This window comes from Perissodus microlepis, chromosome 4, assembly GCF_051167445.1.
Source record: "Perissodus microlepis isolate ML-2025 ecotype Zambia chromosome 4, ASM5116744v1, whole genome shotgun sequence".
In the NCBI taxonomy this organism is placed as follows: Eukaryota; Metazoa; Chordata; class Actinopteri; order Cichliformes; family Cichlidae; genus Perissodus; species Perissodus microlepis.
The window spans coordinates 25,860,715-25,880,384 of NC_140464.1; the positions used below are offsets into that span (position 1 = coordinate 25,860,715).

Consider the following 19,670-nt stretch of genomic DNA (forward strand, 5'->3'; position numbering starts at 1 on the left):
AAAAAAAAAAAAAAAAAAAAAAGAACAAAAAAAGAAAGAAAAACACAGACAGACAACACGTGGCAGTTTAGAAAGCATCTTTAATCGTAATAATTCCAACATTTCACAACATGATTTCCATTCCAGAGGTGCAGACAGAAAAACATGACAATAATCGAGATGCAGTTTATTTTTTTTCTCCTTTTCCCCCCTCTTTTGGATTTCCTTTAAGTGCCAAAGATGTGATTGTTTAAACTGTGAGCTGTAAGTCTTAAGTTACGACACATTCCTCTCACTTTCCAGCAGTGTGAGCCAAAAGCTACCTCGGGCACAGCTTGTTGGGGTTTCTCCATCATTTAGACACAGACTGCTCGTTTATCTGATACATCTACTCAGAACCTGGCGTATATGACATCTTAAAGGCCAGTCAGACTTTAGCATACAAGTGATAAATTACAATCCGTATCACATGAATGTGCCTTTGGTTTGTGATAAAAATCAGCAACTTCTGTCAACAAGCTGTACCCTGAGAATACAGTGTGTGCTGTGAGTAAAGAGACTACCCCACCACCCCATTTAAACTTTACCCTGAACATTAGCAAATAAACAAAACACTGATGGGGATAAACAGAAAAATAAATGACCCTGCCCAGGAGATTTCTGCTGCATTTAAGGCCTTTAGTGTGTGTTGGCTGTGTGCGCACACATACTAAATTGGGATGTGCACCGTGTATTCAAAACTTTCAAGCTTTTCGTGTCAATGAAACACTCAAATGCAGTGGTTTATGATAATATCTAGGCTAAAATGCCCCCCCTCCCCAACACAACCCAAATGCAGTGCTAAAAATCAGGAAATTTCAGCACAGTCGCAATCAAATACCTTCAATAGATTCACAAGTTGCCAATTTGTTGCTTGAAAGCCTTCAAATTTAATGTTTCCACATGAAATGTGTGTAACAAAATGATCAAGCCCAAAAAGCATAGTCACGAGTGCTAACTGCAGCTAAATTGCTAGAATACATTTCAGCATATAAACCACCTTTATAGACCAAGGCAAGAGCATAACAAACATGAAGCACTTCCTTTCTTAACCGTTATAAAAATGTCTGCATACAAAAAAGAAAAAAAGAAAACCCAAACTATTCTATAGATTGAGATATTACTTTGGTCCCCTTCCAGTAATCTGTCTTCATTTATCTATACTTCTTTTTCTTCAGTTAGAAAAATAGATCCTAAAGGGACTATTACACGTGGAATGTTTCCTTATAAAAATATTTTCATTTTTCCAAGAGAATGAAAAATTAAGCAACAGAGAAATTTGCCCCCCCAAAAAACAAAAGTGTGTGTTTGTCAGTATGGTGATTGTCCCAGTTTAATGGCGTCTGGTGTGTGTGTGTGCATTGAGAATGCATAGATCGTCACTGCGAGAGAGAAAGAGCGAGATCAGATGTTAATCTGCATCCCTGTGGCTAATCTGGACAACATTTGTATGTTTGCGTCTCCGTTTTGGGAGTTACAGTAATGTGTGCTCATGTGTGTTTTTGGGTCTATTTATGGTGTCATTTTTAAACAAGTCAAGAGGCGCAGTTCATTCAGGCTTGGGCTCGGGGGTTTCGCTCTTCACCTCGCTCTCCTCCTCACTATCACCGCCGCCACCACTGCTGCGAGCAATGGTGCGGCGTGTGGTGAAGGGGAGGTCACCACGCCTGAAAGAGAGAGAAAGGAATTTATAAATGAGAGAAAAAAACCCCCAAAGAAGACATAAGTAATGTGTTTTTCGAACTAAAGTGCAATGTCTACAAAGAAATGTAAGAAAAAAAATTAAGAACAAATATATTATGACTTATTTTGCAAATGGTCTTTAATTGAGGTTCAAGTCAAAACACTATCATGCAAAGTAAAGCAAAATGTGGAGATTATAGTTGTTTCAAGACAAACTGCCCTGTGTAGAGTTAGCAGATATCTCATCGTGTCTTGTGATATATCCTCATGTTTATTGCATGAGCGTGTAACCGTCAATATCCTGTCTACTATGTCAAACCCAAATGGCTGACACAAGCAGAAGAGGGCAGCTGGGGGGAGGGCAGGTAGGCAGTTTGCCTGCTTCCTGCACTTTCAGCTGATCTGTGCAGGACTGCTACAGCTAGCTCAAGATGAGTGTATAATAATGAAAGCTTCTGCTGTGTTACAGGTGCTTTTCTCACCTGAGCTTGCTCTTGAGGCTGTTGACTTCACGGTTCATGGCATCAGCAGACTCTGTGGCATCCTCCAGCTCCCTCTGAAGTTTTCTTCGGCTGGCGTTGGCTCTCTGAGCCTCCTCCTCAGCCTCCTCCAGCTGACGCTTGAGCTGCTTCATGCGAGAGTTCAACTTGTCGACCTGAAGGAGAAGAGAAAATATAAATAAATAAAACAATTAAAAACTTTCGCTTGAGCCCAGATAAAGTTAGAAGCACAAAAACGTCTCCCTTTGATGAAGGCTACAAAGCTAATGTCAAAATAGATCTGATTTCGATTTGGAGCATTACGTTATTTTCAATTCATTTAAATATTTGACTTGTTGCATAATGCACAGATATTCATAGCCATCATTGTAAATACTCAGAAAAGCCACAACAGGGAGACAGATGACCCTCTGAGTTTACTGTAAAGAAACTCTCACCTGGTCCTTGTACTGCTCCGTGTTGCGCCTCTCGTCGTCCACCTGCAGGATGACTTCCTTTAGTTTCTTCTCGCTGCGTCTCACAAGTTTGGTGGCAGTCTGCCTCTCCCTGAGCCACAAACATAACAGTCAGACAAAAGACACTTTTTTTTTTCTAATATGGTCATCTCAGGCCCCACTAATCTGTGGATCTAACCTATTTACAAGAGATAAGCCAGCTTTCTTCTGATTGGCTAACTGGAAGCAAGTCTGAAATAACAATTGTGTCCGTGTGGTTCCGCTTCAGTGGCTTTTACCTGGTTTCTATATCCAGCTGTTCCTCTAGCTGAGCAATCTTAGCCTCTAGGGCGGCCATGTTGGCCTTGTACTTTGACTTGACCGTTCCCTCGAGCTCCTGCAGCTTCAGTTTCAGCTCCTTGTTCTGACGGTCGAGCTGGGAACGAGCCCCCTCGACACGCTGAGAGGTGCTGCGCTCTGCAGTCAGCTCCACGTTCATCTGGTCAGTCTGAATGTAAAAATTAATCAGTTATTTCCATTCCACATATTAAATGTTTAAGCATCTTTAGTCATCTGAACTTCAAATCAGAGTCTAAAAATGTTTGCATGTGCATACAAACCTGAAGCATTGCCTTCTTCAGCCTGTCGTTGACCAGCTCAGTGTTGCATTGCTCCTCCTCCAGCTCTTCCTCCAGCTGAGCAATACGAGCCTCCAGTCGCCTCCTCTCCTCTGCAACCTGAGCGCTAAGAAGAGGAAGGAGGGAGAGCAGAGATTAAATATGGCACAAGTAGAGATACTGAACACTTCTGGTCTGCTCATTTTACTGATGACTGAAGTCTTACTTCTTGGCGGCCTGGTTATTGATCTCATCCTGCAGCTCGTCTCTCTCCTGCTGGGCCTGCCTCTTTACTCGCTCTGCAGCCGCCAGCTCCTGCATAGCAATAAACAAGAAAATGCAGTGAGTTAAAGTAGATCACAGAGCAGGGGCACAGAACACAGAGGTGAATGAATGAGTGTATGCCAACCTCCTGCATCTGGAGCATGTCAGCCTCCATGCCCTTTAGCTTCTTCTCAGTCTCCTTGCTCTGGGTGAGGATCTCATCTCTGGACAAGCGAGTGTCGTCCAGCTCCCGGATGAGATCTTTCATCTGGGCCTGAATACAAAAACACGAGAAGAGTCAAAAAGCTGAGACCAAACCCCATTTTTCCTATTCAAAGATCAGATATAAAAAGGTAACACTCACCTGAAGTTTCTTCAACTGTTTCAGGGCCTCGTCACGGTTCTTGTTCGCCATGTCGATGGCTGCCTCAAGCTCCTTCAGGTCCAGCTCCAGCTTCTTGCGTCCAGCCACGGCAGCAGAACGCTGCTTCCTTTCATCCTCCAGCTCCATCTCCATCTCCCTCACCTGAAAGGCACGTCGATTTGATCAAAGCCAAGAAAAACTACACGTTCCTCTCCACTGATAACTTTTAAGCCCAACTTCAACTCATTTCTGACTTTATGCTACCGGGTGCTCATTCTGGTTCTTCCTGAAGTTCAACCAGCTAGCATTGAGACCTAATCAGAACGTTTTTAAGGTTGTAAGTACTTTTTCCTCCCGGAACAACTAAAAAATGCATTTTGTTATGAATTAGCAACAGCCCCCTCCTATTCCCAAACTGCCAGATTGTTGGTCTAAAACGCACTCGCTTTAGTCATGAGAATCAGAACACCCCTGCTTTCAACAATGCTGTACCTATATGTAGCAGCTAAATGTTGGATGGATGAATATTTGTACCTGTTTAACCAGTGCCCTCTTCTTCTCCTCTCCCATCTCATCGCGTCCTGCCAGATCTCTCTCATACTGGGCTTTCATGGCCTGCATGTTGACCTCCAGGCGCAGCTTGGCGTCCTCTGTGGCCTGCAGCTCGTCCTCCAGCTCCTCCAGCTGAGTCTTCATCTCCTCCAGCTGCTGCTCCATTGCACGTTTGGCCTTCTCCAACTCGTGGACCTGCATATAAGAACATTTATGATGAAAACCGAAGGATAGACAGCACTGGAGCAGAACATACCTCTACAGAGAAAAAAAAGAAAGAAAAAAAAAAAAAAAGAGAAAAGAAACGTTTCTTGACTTACGTTCTTGCCAACATCATCCTTGGAGGATACGAGGTCCTCCATTTCGGCCCGCAGCAGCTTGTTGTTGCGGTCCAGCTCTTCTTTCACCTCTCTCAGGGCTTCCAGCTCCCGGGTTAAAGCCAGTGTCCGGGTCTCCTTTTCTCTGGCTTCAGCTTCAGCTCTGTCACGCTCCTCTGCATAGCGACCAGAGATATTCTTCTCTTCTGCCAGCATCTACAAAAAAAAAAAAAAAAAAAAAAAAAAAAAAATCAGCATGCAGCAGTGTTTTTATTTTGCTTTTCCTTCCACAAGACATTTTAATGGCTCTCTTATCTTGTGTATACTTGGCCTACCTGGTCAAACTTCTTCTGCTTCTTCTCGAGGTTGGACACGATCTGTCGGAGGTGGTCCTGGTCTACCTGCAGGTCATCCAACTCTTGCTGGAGACGCGTCTTTGTTTTATCCAACTTCTCGTAAGCGGCGCATTTCTCCTCCAGGCGCTGGTTCACTCCCTCCAGGTCCCGCTGAAATTTCTTCTTTCCCTCCTCAGCACTTTCCAGAGAGCCAGCATCCTGCTCCGCCTTCTTCTTCAATTCAGCAAGCTGAGGGGGGGTAGGGATAAAGTCATGTCAGCTGTGTGATGGATTTGCGATTCAAACGACTGTGAGCTCCCACAGAAAACTAAATGCAGGTATTCTTTGCAGCAGGTTTGTGTCCTGCAATGTGAAGAAGTCGATGTTTTACCTGAGCCTGCACCGTTTGGAGCTGCCTCTCTACGTTCCTCTTGGCTTCTTCCTCCTCCTCCAGCTGTTCTTTCAGGTTGTTCTGTTCATCCTCAAGCTGGCGCAGCCGTGTGTTGACTGATAATTTCTGGCGCGTCTCTTCCTGCAGTAATTCCTGTTGAAATGACGGACAAGCAGAGTTACAGCAATGTTGTCACAGAGTCAGATGTTTATAACAGCCAATACTTTCATTTTTAAATATTTCTGCTAAAGGTTGCACTAAAAAGCTCTTCATACACTCTTCTTTTGTTAAGACTTTTAAACAACATGATTTAATGTGAAGCCAGTGCCTTCACAGTCAAGTCCGTCTGCTACAGTTCAACTTAAAAACTTCAAAGACGACAAATACTTCATTGTTATAGTCTGGGGCTTTTTATCTCTTTAAAATAAAGACTTGTATTCATTGTACTTTCCCTACATGTCTTAAGACTGTACATATTAAGTAGAAACTAACAAACTTTAACTTTACAGAAGATGTCTTCAGGTTTAGTCTATGCCAGTTTGCTCAAGAGTGATTATTATAAAAGAAACTAACAACAAAAGTATTAAACACTGTATTTGTTATGCATGCTGAACATCTGTGTGGCAGCGTACCTGAACGTCCTGCAGCTGAGATTCTACAGTAGAGCAGTCTTTGGCTGCCTTAATGGACTTGCCCTCCACCTCACTCAGCACGCTGTTAACATTCTCCAGTTCAGCCTGTGGACAAAAGAAAAACCAAAAACATGAACCACTGACAAGGACACACCATCACTCAACACTGAATAGTTAATCCCTGGCCTTCTATAAAAATGCAACTGCGATCATTCTGACAGCTCTCAGACGGAATCACTATATCTGTTCTTAGTGCCTTCTAAGATTTGTACCTGCACTTTTGAGAGTTTCTCAGCCAGCTCCAGCCTCTGGCGCTCGCTCTCTGAGTGTTTGAGCTGCAGCTCCTGGACCTGGGCTTCGGCCTTCTTCCTGCGATGTTCTGACTCTCCTTTACCCTGCATCAGAGTCTGCAGCTCGATGGACAGCTCATTCCTCTCAGACTCCAGGGCTTGTTTGTTCTTCTCCACAGATGCTTTGTTCTGTAGACAGACAGTCAAACTGTAAAGGAAACTGACAAATGAGAAAAATTGAATCTGAATACCAGCTCTGAAAAATTACCCTCTTAGCCTGCTCCAGCTGCTCATTGAGCTCGTCAAAGGCCTGACTGTGTTTCTGTCTCAGGTCAGCAAGCTGCTGTTCGTGAACTTTGCTTTCGTCATCAAGAGTCTTTTTAAGCTGGGCCACCTCGGTCTCACGTTTGCTCCTACGGAGGAAGAGGAGAGATTAGTCGACTTGTCTAAACACCACCCAACCAGATGTGTTGAGGTTTAGCTGTTATACTTGCTCCTATACTAATGTCTGTACCTGAGCTCTTGCTGAGCGGCAGTGGAGTCCAGAGTGTCCTCTAGCTCAGTCTTGAGGGCCTCCAGCTCTTCTCCCAGATCCCTGCGGTGTTTCTCTGCCTTGGCGCGGGCCTGCTTCTCCAGCTCCAAGTCCTCTTGGAGCTCGGAGAGCTGAGCTTCCAACTCACGGATCTTTTTCTGGGCCAGGTTCTTCTGTGCAGCCTCTTCCTCAATCCTTAAAGGGAGGAAGAAGTCAGGAAAAAAATAATTAGTGAAGAATTCCTAAATACACTGTTCAAATTAATATTTTTTAATCTGCAGGGCAAACATCTTAAGTGTTTACACAGACCTGGCCAGAGCTGCCTGGAGCTCTTCTTCCTTCTTAGCCAACTGGGCACGGAGCTCAGCAATCTGGGCCTGCAGCTCAGAAATCTGATCGCTTGTCTCAGTAAAGTCACTCTCCATCTTGCGTCGGTTCTTCTCCAGCTCCTGACGCTGCTTCTCCTCCCTGCGCAGACGGTCTGGCAAAAAAAAAAAGAAAAAAATTTAAATTACAGGGATGATTGGGGGGGGGGGGTGCTGCTGTATTACACACAACTTGCACGATGCTCTCTGCTACTTTTGGGTTTTCTTCTCACCCTCCAAGTCTGTGATCATAGCCTCATGTTTGGTCTTGAGTTTCTGCAAGCTCTTGGATTTCTCCTCCTCCTCTGCCAGGTTGGTGGTGGACTCAGAGATTCTCTCCTCCAGCAGCTTCTTCTCCTGTGCTCACAACATGAAACTATTAGTTTAGTATATTATCTTCAGAACAAATTCCCACTGTGCTTGATTTACACAGCTATCGTTTCCAATTCATCCATCCTGACCTTCATTAGTTTGTTGTTGTGGTCATCTAACACCATAACATCCTCTTCTATCTTCTTCATCTTTGCTTCCATGGTGACCTTCTCTAGCTGGAGCTTCTGTCTGGCTGCTTCCTCCTCATCCAGCTGCTGCTCCAAGTCCTGTGTGCAGATAAATGACGAGTTGGAGGTTTAACATGGCAATACACCCTCCATATTAAGATTTAAATTACCATGTTTTGTTTTCCTGCTTACAGAAATATTTTGCTGCATCTTTTTCTTCTCCGTTGCCAGGTGAGAGGCACGCTCCTCCTCCTCCTCCACTCGGGCCTCCAGGTCGTGGAGGATCTCTTCCAGCTCCTGCTTCTTGGCAGCAAGACGGGCTCTCATTTCCTCAGCTTCGGCACAGAGTTCTGTTTCTGCCTGAAGCTGCTCCTGCAGGGCCATCTTCTCAGCATTCAGCTACAAGCAACAGGAAATAGGTGTTTAAGAGACAAGTTCAGAAAAAAAATGTCACCTAAAAAATTCAGAGCGATGTTATCCCTCATCACTGAATTCACCGCCTATATTTAAATCCTCTAATAGACCAAAACTCTGTCTCTTTCTGTGGGTTTATCTGATCCAGTTTATTGCTGTCCACCTAAATAAGTTGAGTTTCAAGTCGACTAGCTGAGCAGTTATTTTCTGGCATGACTTTCCCCACATGAGATTCTTTGACGACATGTGTAAATTATAGCTAAAGAAATAAACCAGGGTCACTGATAGAAGCCCTGCAACAGTGCCAGAAAGTGGACGAATGTTCAAAGTTTACCTGCTGGTGTTTGTCCACCATTTCCCGGATCTGCTGCTCAGCATGAAAATGCTTCTCTTTCACCTTATTCAGCTCTTCATCCTTGGCCTGCATCTCCTCCTCCTGCCTGCTGACTTGGAGCAGAGGCTTCACCTGAGGACAAACAAAAGGTAGAAATGTGAAGAGTAAGAAAAGCCAAAACAAAGGAGGAAAATTTAAAAAAAAAAAAAGAAGAAAAAGAAAAAAAAAAGAGTGCTATAAAGTTGCAGAGAGGACACCGAGGCTCACCTTGGTGAAGAGCCTCCACCACTGCCAGTTCCTGAGTTTAAGATAAGCAGCGCAGTTCCTCTGGATCACCCTCATTGCAGTCAGCTGCTGCTGCCTCTTAGCAAAAGCCCTACAAGCAAACAGCAGTCACAACTCATATTCTCTAGAAGTGTAAAGTAACACACTTAAAGACAAGAATTACACTTTATATGTATATAACATATATAATGACAAAAATGTTCTTACTTGCGGGCCACATAGCCTCTGCACCAGGCCTGGAAGCTGATTATGATGTCTGTGATCTTCATGTCCCTTTCCTCCTCCAGGTGAGCCAGGACTCCTGCTCGGAAGAAAACTTTGCTCTGGCCAATGCGGTAGAGGTTGGGATCCAGCTCCAGGCTTTTGATCTGTGAAGAAAGGGAATGCACTAATGATCAGTCACTCCGGCAGAGGAAGCAGGCATTATAAGGGTGTGATTAGAAGTTTAAAGCCTACTTACCATGAGCACACAGGCCTGCTTTCCATCCATGAAGCCCTTGGGAATAGCATTGGGGGTAAGGATTTCATACCTGAGGGAAACGCAGGTGAAGAGCATATTGGGTTGTTTTTAAATAAATTAAAATGTGAAACAAACAAAAAAAAAAAAAAACCCAGTGGGAACATTTATAGTCTTACCTCTGTCTGAACTCCTGGAAGACGATGCGGTTGGGGAAGCCCTGTCTGCAGATACGGATCCCCTCAAGCACACCATTACACCTCAGCTGATCCAGAACCAGGTGGGGGTCCAGTTTACCAGCCTGAGAAGAGGAAAATTTGCTGATTAAGAGTATGCTCTATTCTGCATATTAAAATCTCTTCCTTTCCCAAGAGGAAAGACATTTGAGCCCCTGCTGATGTTTCAGCTGCAAATGAAAATATGAGAATTGGGCTGAGTCGATCTGTGACAGCTTTAATAAAATAAAAAAATAAATAAAAAAATGATGACAGGTAAACCTGGTCAGAGTGCAACAACTCCTGGGTTCCTGACTCAAAATAAAATGTGCTCAGTGGTGTATTCTAGTGCAGACGTAACTGACAAACTCTACAATTGAACAACCCCATCTGCTAAGCATTTTCTGAGTTTCAGTTGCAGTGGCAACTGCCAGTCAGATGCCCACGTTTCTGTAGTACCTTCTTCTCGTGGTTAGGGATGATGCAGCGAACAAAGTTGGGGTTTGTGTTCCTCAGTGTGGCCATCAGTTTGGACAGCTGCTCCTTGTACAGCTGGCCCACCGTGCGGAACATCCCTTTACGAGTCTTGAAAGCGCCATGCATCTCAGACATGCCAGTCACCTTATCTAGACCCACAATGCTGTCCACTGAACAAGGGGGGAAAACAGAAAGGAGAAGACATTATGTACAAAGTCAGCATGATTTGAATATTTAACCAGGCAAACTCAAATCAAATGCACATCAAAAAGGAGAATGAATATGAGCATTGTCTCTCCACTTCCTCTTGGTAAACACACCAGGAGAGAGAAGAGGTAGTTCACAAAACCAGCACCAGTGAAACGCCACACAATCACACACAAAAGTGCATGTGGAGAGGGGAACAAATCAGGAAGGAGGCTGACAGAGGGAGTCGCACAAGACCAGTGAAGTGTGGAAAGAACACACCCAAAATTTAAAGAACAAAACATGTATAAAGTGCAGTGAGTGGAGAGAGTTCATTACTGAAACTGACAGCTTGTTGCTTTTGAAAATGTGTGTGATGACTGATTTAAATATGTATGTGCCTGAGAAGGTGACAAACATTGGCGGTTGCAGTGGGCATGTACTTTTGTGGTGACATAAAAAAAAAAAAAAAAAAAAAAAAAAAAAACACCAAACCCATGCAGGATATACCCATTGCTGCAGTACCCATGACCAACACCAGGAGTCCCCAAACAACACTATCACACAGAGGGAGAAAAGGAGAGTTCAATGACAGACCACCAGAAGATTTTGCTACTGCACACACAGCTGATTTTAGAGCAACACCAAATACACTTTTGGTTGATAAAGCTGGGAGAACGAGGGGATGAAAACACAGTGGATGATGGATTAATGGTGGAAAACATTTTTGAGAAAGAGCAGGACCAAAAGAAGGAAGAAATACAAAAGAAATGAAAGAAACCTTTTTTCACCTGGATCTGAGTGCAGAATAGGAAAGCGCTGATAAAAATAGGCTCTCTGACAATTATGTACCTCTGAGATGCAGTAAAAGACAAAAATAAGAAAAAGTGGGGCCACACAGGGGAAGGAATGGAAGGAAAACCACCAACAGGATTTGAGGAAAAAATTTATTTAAAAAAAAAAAAAAAAAAAAAAAGGTAAAAAACAAAGGTCCACACACCAGACAGTAAGAGAGAAAAAAAGCACTATGAAGCAACATGATTATATTCCCATATCTTACAGGGGCAGCGATTCCTGGGTTAAAGGCAAAAACAAGGCATCTGCCTCGACTCACCATCCTTCCAGAGCTCAGACACAAACTTGTCTGTGGACTGGTTGAGCAGTGAAGCCACATTGTCATTCAAGGGATCCATGTTCTTCAGCAGCCATTCGTCTGCCTTGTAGTCCACCTGTAGAGTGACACCAGACAGGAAGTGTCAAGTTTTTGGTTTGTGTTTTTTTTTTTTTTTTTAATGATAGAAATATGTTGATGTAAACAGCATAATGAACTATGCGATGTTTACCTTGCCAGCATAATGGATAATGCAGAAATCTGCTTCATCCTTCAGTTTCTTGGGCTTGAAGAATTTGGGATGTGTTCCCTGCTCCTGGAGCACCTTCTCCACAAAGCTCTTGTCTGTGGCCTTAGGGAACCAGCACTCCTCATCCAGCAAAGCCAGGATACCCGGGGGGCTGGCCTGGGACAGACGAGAGCACATGAGTCAAACCAACAAAGACGCTCAGAGGACCAACATAGTTACAGCAGATCAGAAAACTCACTGGCTTCTCAATGAGTTCGATACAGGGCTGCAGGTCGAGGCCAAAGTCAATGAAACTCCACTCGATGCCCTCCCTCTGGTACTCCTCTTGCTCCAGGATGAACATGGTGTGGTTGAAGAGCTGCTGCAGCTTCTCGTTGGTGTAGTTGATGCACAGCTGCTCAAATGAGTTCAGCTGGAGACATGGAGGGAAAGAAAATGCTTAAGAAATCTCGTGGGGCTGCATGCTGTTACAACAGACGGCCATGAACATGAGTGCTCAGCTATCACATAGCTGATATACAATTAATATACATTAATTATACAATTATCTGCAGCGAGTGTGGTGCTTGATGGAGAGGTAATTATATTTTTAAAAACTGCCTTGTGTGTTTACCTCGAAGATCTCAAAGCCAGCAATATCCAAGATGCCAATGAAAGAGGCTCCCTGTCTCTTGGTCTTGTCGAGTGCTTTGTTGATCCTCATGACGAGCCAGCGGAACATCCTCTCATATGTGGCCTTAGCGAGGGCTTCCACGGCAAACTCTGCTTGCTCCTGAGTCTGAGCCTTCTGGACATAGTCTCGACCCACCTTGATTCTGGGTGACAGGATGGCCCTGGTGAAGTCTGTGACATTCATACCCATGAGGTGGCATACCTTCTGGGCAGCTGTTGAGAAAACGAGGGAAAGAGAATGAGTAGTGCAGGATGGAAGAGTAACATTTTAAGATTAATGTGCAGAGTGCTCGCTTACCTGTGTTATCAGGCATGGAGGCTTGGTCTGTATGACGCTCCTTCTTAAAGCTCATGTTTCCAAGCTGCAGAACAGATGCCACCACCTTCAACAGACCTGCACACAGAAAACAGCAAAATTAATTAACATGGCAAGAGTTACATTAAGCTGGTAATACATAGAGACACACATGCACAGAAACAAAAGCTGTCGTCTTACCAATTTGCTCATCCTCTGGAATACCCATGATCCTGAAGGCGTCCATGGTCTCTGTGAACAGATCCTTGTCCTGCTGGCCCGGGATTGTGACGTTCCCATTGGAAAGAAAACGGTAGTTGTTGTAATTTTCCAGGAGGAGATCACCTGAAATCAAACAGCAAAGGAAAAGTTAAAAAAAGAAGAAGAAGAAGAAGAAGAAGAAGAAGAAGAAGAAGAAGAACAACAACAACAACAACAACTTTGTAGCAAAAGTCTTGATAAAGTATTAAAAAAAAAAACCATCAAGTCACCAAATGCTTGAGGAAACTGCACCATCTTTAAACAGAGATTTTTGTTTAATGTGCTGCTTACTGCGCAATTTGTCTCCAGCCCCTGTGAGCAAGTAGTAGAAGATGTGAAAGGTCCTCTCTTCTTTGGCCTGGCGAATGGCACGGGATTTCTCCAACAAGTCTACAGGTCGGTGTGTCAAGGACAACTTCTGATACTACTACAGCAAAGCTCTTGAACCGGTTTAAGACTTCTTTAGTAATAATAACATAAAAGGCAACAACCTGACAGCATTAAGGATACAAGTTTCAATATTGGCACCAACGATGTAACCATTGACGTCAAAATTGATTCTGATGAATTTTCCCTGGTGGTGTGGAGGAAAAAATGTTTAAGTGAAAGAGGCATTTAGAAGAAATCATAAACAAAGGATGTAGCAGTTAATTCTTACAAATCTGGAGGAATTGTCATTTTTGACAGTCTTGGCATTTCCAAAGGCTTCTAGAATGGGGTTAGCCTGCAGCAGCTGCTTCTCCAGCTCCCCCTAGTGGAAAGGAACACAATTGCAATGCAAAACATAAGACGCCGGTACATCCATACAGGTAATTTCTCAGCCATGGATTCATATCTAACAAGACCATAAATCATTAAAATTAACCTCTTAAGCCCCAACACCTAACCAATCTCCTGCCTTTTGCCCCCATATCTGGGGTCGTTGGGGCTTAAGAGGTTAATTTGTGTATTGTGAGGGCTTCACATGCTAATCTGACATTTACTATAACGTTACTTATGATTACAAAAAAGCAGAGGCGGGCGTTTTGCATATACCCATAATATACTTACATCTGAGGCGGCAACATAAAGAACAAGACATTTAAACAAAAAGCAATAAGATTGATACCACATATACATACACCAGCAGCACACATCACACCCATGTTAGCGTTTAAACTGACAAAGACCCCAAAACCCTGAGACTGTCAATAACCCGTCACCTGTTATTCAAAGCAGAGGAGTCCAGTGAACCGCAAGCACAAAACAAGTTGTAGTTTCTGTTTCAGTACTTTAATAACTCTTTCCTTCAAAAGAACCCACATATACACCATGCTTAATGCAGAATTAAACCTTTGAATTTTGAGTCAATCTTAACCAGTTCTCATATTATATCACTGTCAGTTAGCTTTTTATGAAAGCAAATGGTGTCCCCCAGCCAAATGACTACAACTTCCTCAAGTGCATGTTAGGTCATTACACAACATGTATGCAGCTTAGGATATCTGTCCAAGCAAAAAAAAAAAAAAAAAAGCGACTTTGGAATCATCGGCACGTACAAAGTAGCAACAAAACCTGTGAAAAGTTCAACCAGACAAATGTAAATACATCCATCATAGCAAAAGTAGCTCAAGCAAAGACCCCACCCTCTTTATCCTGCCATTGTCTGGCTGAATTTTTCATAGGAACACATACGGCTGCTGCTGAGCTGCAAACAAACTTCCTCCATACTTCCTATTGGCTGGCAAGACATGTAACCCCTGCCCTCGATACAAAGTGACTCCCATAATAGTGCGGTCCAGCGAGGGGGGAGAGAGAAGAGGATGGGCGGGGTAGAAGGAGGACGGTGATGACAGAAGCAGGTGGGGAGGAAGAGTGAATGAAGGGGGAGGGTTAACTCACATGTGACAGGACCAAGTTGTTCTGTTGATGGGAGAGAGAAATACAACAACCTCAAAAAGGGACGATAGATGCGGTTTTCAGTAAACCCCAGTGGGTTGTTTTCAGCAGCATCTATCGCAGCACTGACAGGCCAGATAACAGTAGTGTGACGTAATGCTTGACTGCTTGGCAGAGTTTTATTTCTACTGACAAGTTGCAGTAAAAAGTGAAGTAAAACCAAACACATAGTAGATTAAGTTAGGTCTCTGGTCTATATGAAGTGTGACAGGAGGGCCTGAATGTACACTACTGTTTTCTGTGCCTGCAGGGTCGTTATTTTCATTGCCACACATTTTCCATTGATGGTCTTTCTGTGCAGCTTTACCAACGGCAATTTTTTTCCTCTGTTTCCTGTAGAAAATGAGCGGCTTGAAGGCAACAATGTAATGATTGATTTACAATCAGATAATGTGTTCATACTAATTACAGTTAAAACGAAAATAAGTAGATCCAGGGTGCACGGAGGAAAAGGATGATTACTTGAATTTACAGGAGTAAAACAGCTGGGAGTGAAGTGAGATGAATGAATGTGATAAACAATGAGGTCTGAAGGTTCGAATGCAAGTATGAGCTGCAAGACTGACCTGATCTTTTTTGGTCTTGTGAGAGGAGGCGATGTGAGCGAGATACTGGATGACCTTCTTCGTGTTCTCTGTCTTACCAGCACCAGACTCGCCTCTACAGAGACAAACAGGAGAAAATAAAATAGTCAGTGGACTGATTCAACACTGAGAGGACAGCTTCTGTAATGTGATCTCTGTTGATGTGTTCATCATCTATAACTTACGTGCACAGGATGGACTGGTCTTCACGATCTGCACAAAAAAAAATAAAATAATGTGCGAAATGTTGAATATGTACCCACTGAACAACAATTCTGCATATACAAAATGAACATACGTTATCGTCACAGTGCAAGACGTTTTTTGTCTATACGACAGAAAGTTCATTGACCACAGAGAGGAAATGAATATCCGGCTTCCTGCGACAGTGAAGACGTGCTTGGGTCTAAGTAACCTTTTTTTAATTACTGCAGCGCCTCCTCAAATGAAGAGCATTAAAGGGACAGAGTGTAGCTTGGGTGGATTGAACAACAATATGCACAACAGTGGCCTTAATGTCCAGCTGCTGCGGTGCATGCAGGAGTAATTAAAACATACAATACAATTGCTATGCAGGAAACACCGAGAACTGTCTCGATGGTAATTCACAGAGTCGCAAAAACACTGCATAATTATGTGACACGGCAGTAGTAAGGGGGGGGGCCCACAGGAAATCTGCACTAGCAGAGTTTTGTCAGGAAATTTGCTCAACATAATGGCTGTAAGCTACTGTACAGGCTCAAACATGGTGTAAATTCATAAATGTTGAACATTTATTTTATATCCCATGTGTATATTTCCAATGAGTGAGCAACAAATTTTATTAGCTTGAGCTGAGAGATTCTGGTGGGACAAGCTGGAAAAGTGCAATTCTCAGAAGGTCTCAAACAACATTCTGCAACCAGTGGTCCCCTGGGTCTTCCATGTGGAGCCAAAATACAGAGTACTCTTATACCCTGCATTCATTGTTTAAAAGAAGTAATGACACAAACAATCAGCCAGTGTTGATCAAAGCTGTACCACTCAGAACACCAGTTTCACAATGTTATGTCTGGGAATGTTAGACAGGAACTGTATTTTTGGTGTGGAAATGTTCGAGAATTTCAAACATTTAACAGCAAACGAAATATATTTTCATGATAGCACGTCGCCACCACATCCTTTTCTTTAAATGCCGTCATACAATTCTCATCTCGACAGGCAGCTAGGACCGTGTCTTACCCTGCATCATGCTTCTGTAAGCAGTGTCAGTGATGGCGTAGATGTGGGGTGGCATTTCATGCCTCTTTTTGCCCTTGTACATGTCAACGATCTCCTCTGAGTAGATGGGCAGGTTCTTGTAGGGGTTTATGACGACACAGAAGAGGCCAGAGTATGTCTGCAAAGTGGATGAGAATTAAACAATTAAAGAAGCGCTCTTCGCCTGAACTGGAGAAAGAAACCTGTGAAACAGAGTGGATGTGTATATGTGATCAGAGATTTGCATCCCTCTGCATTACTGAATTAATATAAATGGCCAGTTCGCATTAAAGGAAAGGGCTTCCGCAGCTTCTCGATAACAAGGACTTCCCATCTTCAGTTTAAAAATTCTCATGAACTCTTATTTGTAATCCTCCTGTGTTATGTAATATTAACCCCACCCTGCTGCAAGTTTAAACTGATGACTGACCTTGGCATTATAAAAAGTACAGCTATTTGACAAGCAAGCCAAGTCATATACACAATAAAACAATGTTTTCTCAGAGTCAGACATTAAAATTCCCTGTTTATTCATTTCTATAAAACTAATAAGTCATGTATCTTGTATATCTGGACTCATCTCTCCTTATACCATAACAAATAAAGTTGTTGGTTTTTTTTTAAATATTTCGCATTCCTGAGCTGCCCTCCCAATTTCTTTGTACCAGGCATCTCTCCCTCTGTTGTACACCCGCGTTCCCCTGGGAGATGGTCAATTTCATGACTACAGAGCCTGGAGCCACTCAAACCGACCGTAGCCTGGGTGGGAGGGGTACAACGGGCTGTGTTGATATGACCGGGTCACACATCACAGAGTCAAAGAGGCCAAAATCACTCCCAGCCCAGATGGAGTAAATAACATTCATTATGGGGGCAGCAAGAGCAGTTACAACATAATTTACATTCCATGTTCATCTCTGCCAAAACTGTTTTTCATATCTCTCACACTCCCGACTGTATTGTTCCCTACAGCTTCCTGTTTACAAGACTCCGAAACACACACACACACACACACACACACACACACACACACACACACACACACACGGATCAAACAAGAGAGACAAAGTGGGACAACACTGAGGGAGAAGACTGCTGAAATACCACTAGTATGTTAAAAGACTGTTCACATTCTTTATAAGAAGAGCCGGTGTGTATGATTTGTCATTGCACTGGAGCTTAACAAGATAATTAGGAGGTTAGACAGGGTTCAAGAGTAGATTGTTTTCTATAAGCCAGTGGGGAACAGCTATGCTCTTCCTTTTTCCTGTCATTTGTTTTCTATAACAATAGCAACCTGGTTAACGTTTGACATGATGAGGCAAGTCTATGAGGAAGTAATCCCCACGAGCTAAAAGCAAAGTTTTCAGAGGGTTTCTTTTTGTGGTTTTTCTCCTGCTCTTGGGTCTGTATGATGTCAGTGACAGCAGCCATCCCTAATATGGTCATCTCATGCACACAGCTCTGGCTGTGGGCGCAAAAGCCACACCCAACTGCTGATCAGACCTTTTGTTTATGAGGGTAAGCCAATCAAAACAAAGCTTGTTTTTTTTCTTCAAAGGAAGAAGAGCTGAAACGGCTCGCTTCAGGCAGGATGAGGTCAGGCGCTGCACCAAAGCCCAGTGTAATAAACTATTCTGAACTGTGATTCATAAGAAGTCCTAGAATTAAAACACAGTTTGATGTGAGCATAATGGGTCCACAGTCAAATAGTGAACATAATGATTGCAAAATGTATTTTCTTTATTAGAAAATCAGCATATTAGTGCATCATTTAATTGAATGTCATTTTCAATTGCAGCTTAAACCTTGAATCTTGCAAAGCTACTATAGTAGGATCCAAGATTAATAATATGTGGGTGAATATAAATAGAAATCACATCTAGTATATTATTGTGATGTTAGATTTCAGCAGACAGAATGAACAGAGCAACAGAAGGTCAGTGCTCCATACTTACATATATAAGACCAGAGTAATATCTCTCTTTCAGGTTATGCAGCACGGATGCCTCATTCAGACACGTGAGCTCGGCCATGTCCTCGACCTTGCTGAACTTCGGGGGGTTCATCTTCTGGATGTCATCCTTGTTCACTCGGATCTTCTTTCCAGAGTCTGCCAGCTCCACAACGCACTCGTCGCCGTGCTCCTCCTTGATGGAGCCGGCCTCGAACCCCAGGCGCTCCGAGGGCACCCATACCAGCTTCTTGGAAGCCCAGTCAGCTTGTGCCAGTGGGTTGTTGACCACATTACGGTCCACGTACAGAAACTTGTCTGCATCCGACATGGTTGCTGTTTTACAGAGAGAAAAAGAAACATTGCTTGTTGTTAGCGGTGCAGGGAGATTACTGTCACACTAAAATCTAATGAGCAGTTTTACATCTTCAAAGAAAAACTATTACATGTAATTTCCTGTTTAACTCCTTCTCTATTTGGTATCCATCTGTCTACACGTGTAATCTCTGAGGAATGCACAGGTCACCACTAATATACAAGAGCAATACGGATCTGCGTTGACATAAAGGAAACAGTTCAAACAAGGCTCTGTTACTCCGAGGCTAAACGCTGTGAATACCTAATCAAATTTCGAGTGGCAGGGAAGAAACATGTGTCCGGATCACAGAGACAGCAGTACCAACAGGGGGGGGGTTCCAGTTTGGCTAACTGCTCCAGTACAGTCTTTTACTGGCTGGTCATGGTGCTCGTTTGATTTTAGAGATAAACTGGTTGATGAATTATAGCGCTTATCAAGAGGTTGCAGGAACTAAAGGAAAAGTCCATTTTCACATTCCTGCTTGATTGTTTTGGTTTATTATTTAAAGTTTAAATATTTGTGTGGTGCCACCCACATACATGTCATTCGTACTTTCCCCTTTCCAATAGACACCGAGTAGTCACCTTGAGGCCCATCCAAAAACGCCTCCTCTCTCACTAATGCGTTGCAAAACTATCAAGTAGAAGGAGAACTACCAAGTTTGATAAAACTCATGAATTATAAATGAATACAAAACAAATGAGATTCGCACTGAATGTTGCAGTTCACATTACACACAAGTGCATATAGATAAACATCAGATCTAATCATATAGATTGAAATCACTGCTCAGCCTAGTCTATACACGCTTATAAATAACAGCTTGCTGACAGGGAGTGCTGTGGT

General features: G+C 43.1%; 1 protein-coding gene across 3 annotated transcripts in view; it reads right to left on the bottom strand.

The window, feature by feature from the left end:
* Positions 1–60: 60 nt before the first annotated feature.
* Positions 61–19,670, bottom strand: part of LOC146389093 (myosin-9-like) — a 29,212-nt gene continuing 9,602 nt past the window's right edge. For 2 of the 3 annotated variants that reach the window (XM_084926754.1, XM_084926755.1), the window contains exons 2-41: positions 18,471–18,802; positions 16,495–16,651; positions 15,459–15,486; positions 15,256–15,349; positions 14,633–14,653; positions 13,410–13,502; positions 13,262–13,325; positions 13,043–13,141; positions 12,692–12,835; positions 12,494–12,589; positions 12,137–12,408; positions 11,762–11,935; positions 11,506–11,679; positions 11,277–11,391; positions 9,959–10,146; positions 9,464–9,585; positions 9,288–9,357; positions 9,035–9,195; positions 8,810–8,918; positions 8,543–8,674; positions 7,987–8,193; positions 7,756–7,893; positions 7,528–7,651; positions 7,239–7,410; positions 6,912–7,124; positions 6,666–6,810; positions 6,380–6,586; positions 6,108–6,212; positions 5,476–5,628; positions 5,085–5,333; positions 4,753–4,965; positions 4,415–4,627; positions 3,881–4,042; positions 3,662–3,790; positions 3,479–3,567; positions 3,256–3,379; positions 2,935–3,143; positions 2,639–2,747; positions 2,184–2,356; positions 61–1,685 (exon numbers count right to left, since the gene is read on the bottom strand). In XM_084926754.1, coding sequence (XP_084782880.1) covers positions 1,568–1,685; positions 2,184–2,356; positions 2,639–2,747; positions 2,935–3,143; positions 3,256–3,379; positions 3,479–3,567; positions 3,662–3,790; positions 3,881–4,042; positions 4,415–4,627; positions 4,753–4,965; positions 5,085–5,333; positions 5,476–5,628; positions 6,108–6,212; positions 6,380–6,586; positions 6,666–6,810; positions 6,912–7,124; positions 7,239–7,410; positions 7,528–7,651; positions 7,756–7,893; positions 7,987–8,193; positions 8,543–8,674; positions 8,810–8,918; positions 9,035–9,195; positions 9,288–9,357; positions 9,464–9,585; positions 9,959–10,146; positions 11,277–11,391; positions 11,506–11,679; positions 11,762–11,935; positions 12,137–12,408; positions 12,494–12,589; positions 12,692–12,835; positions 13,043–13,141; positions 13,262–13,325; positions 13,410–13,502; positions 14,633–14,653; positions 15,256–15,349; positions 15,459–15,486; positions 16,495–16,651; positions 18,471–18,797 — 5,892 coding nt within the window. In that variant the 5' untranslated portion in view covers positions 18,798–18,802 and the 3' untranslated portion in view covers positions 61–1,567. The remainder of the gene's footprint in view (positions 1,686–2,183; positions 2,357–2,638; positions 2,748–2,934; positions 3,144–3,255; positions 3,380–3,478; positions 3,568–3,661; positions 3,791–3,880; positions 4,043–4,414; positions 4,628–4,752; positions 4,966–5,084; positions 5,334–5,475; positions 5,629–6,107; positions 6,213–6,379; positions 6,587–6,665; positions 6,811–6,911; positions 7,125–7,238; positions 7,411–7,527; positions 7,652–7,755; positions 7,894–7,986; positions 8,194–8,542; positions 8,675–8,809; positions 8,919–9,034; positions 9,196–9,287; positions 9,358–9,463; positions 9,586–9,958; positions 10,147–11,276; positions 11,392–11,505; positions 11,680–11,761; positions 11,936–12,136; positions 12,409–12,493; positions 12,590–12,691; positions 12,836–13,042; positions 13,142–13,261; positions 13,326–13,409; positions 13,503–14,632; positions 14,654–15,255; positions 15,350–15,458; positions 15,487–16,494; positions 16,652–18,470; positions 18,803–19,670) is intronic. The other variant, XM_084926756.1, reaches the window with a different exon arrangement.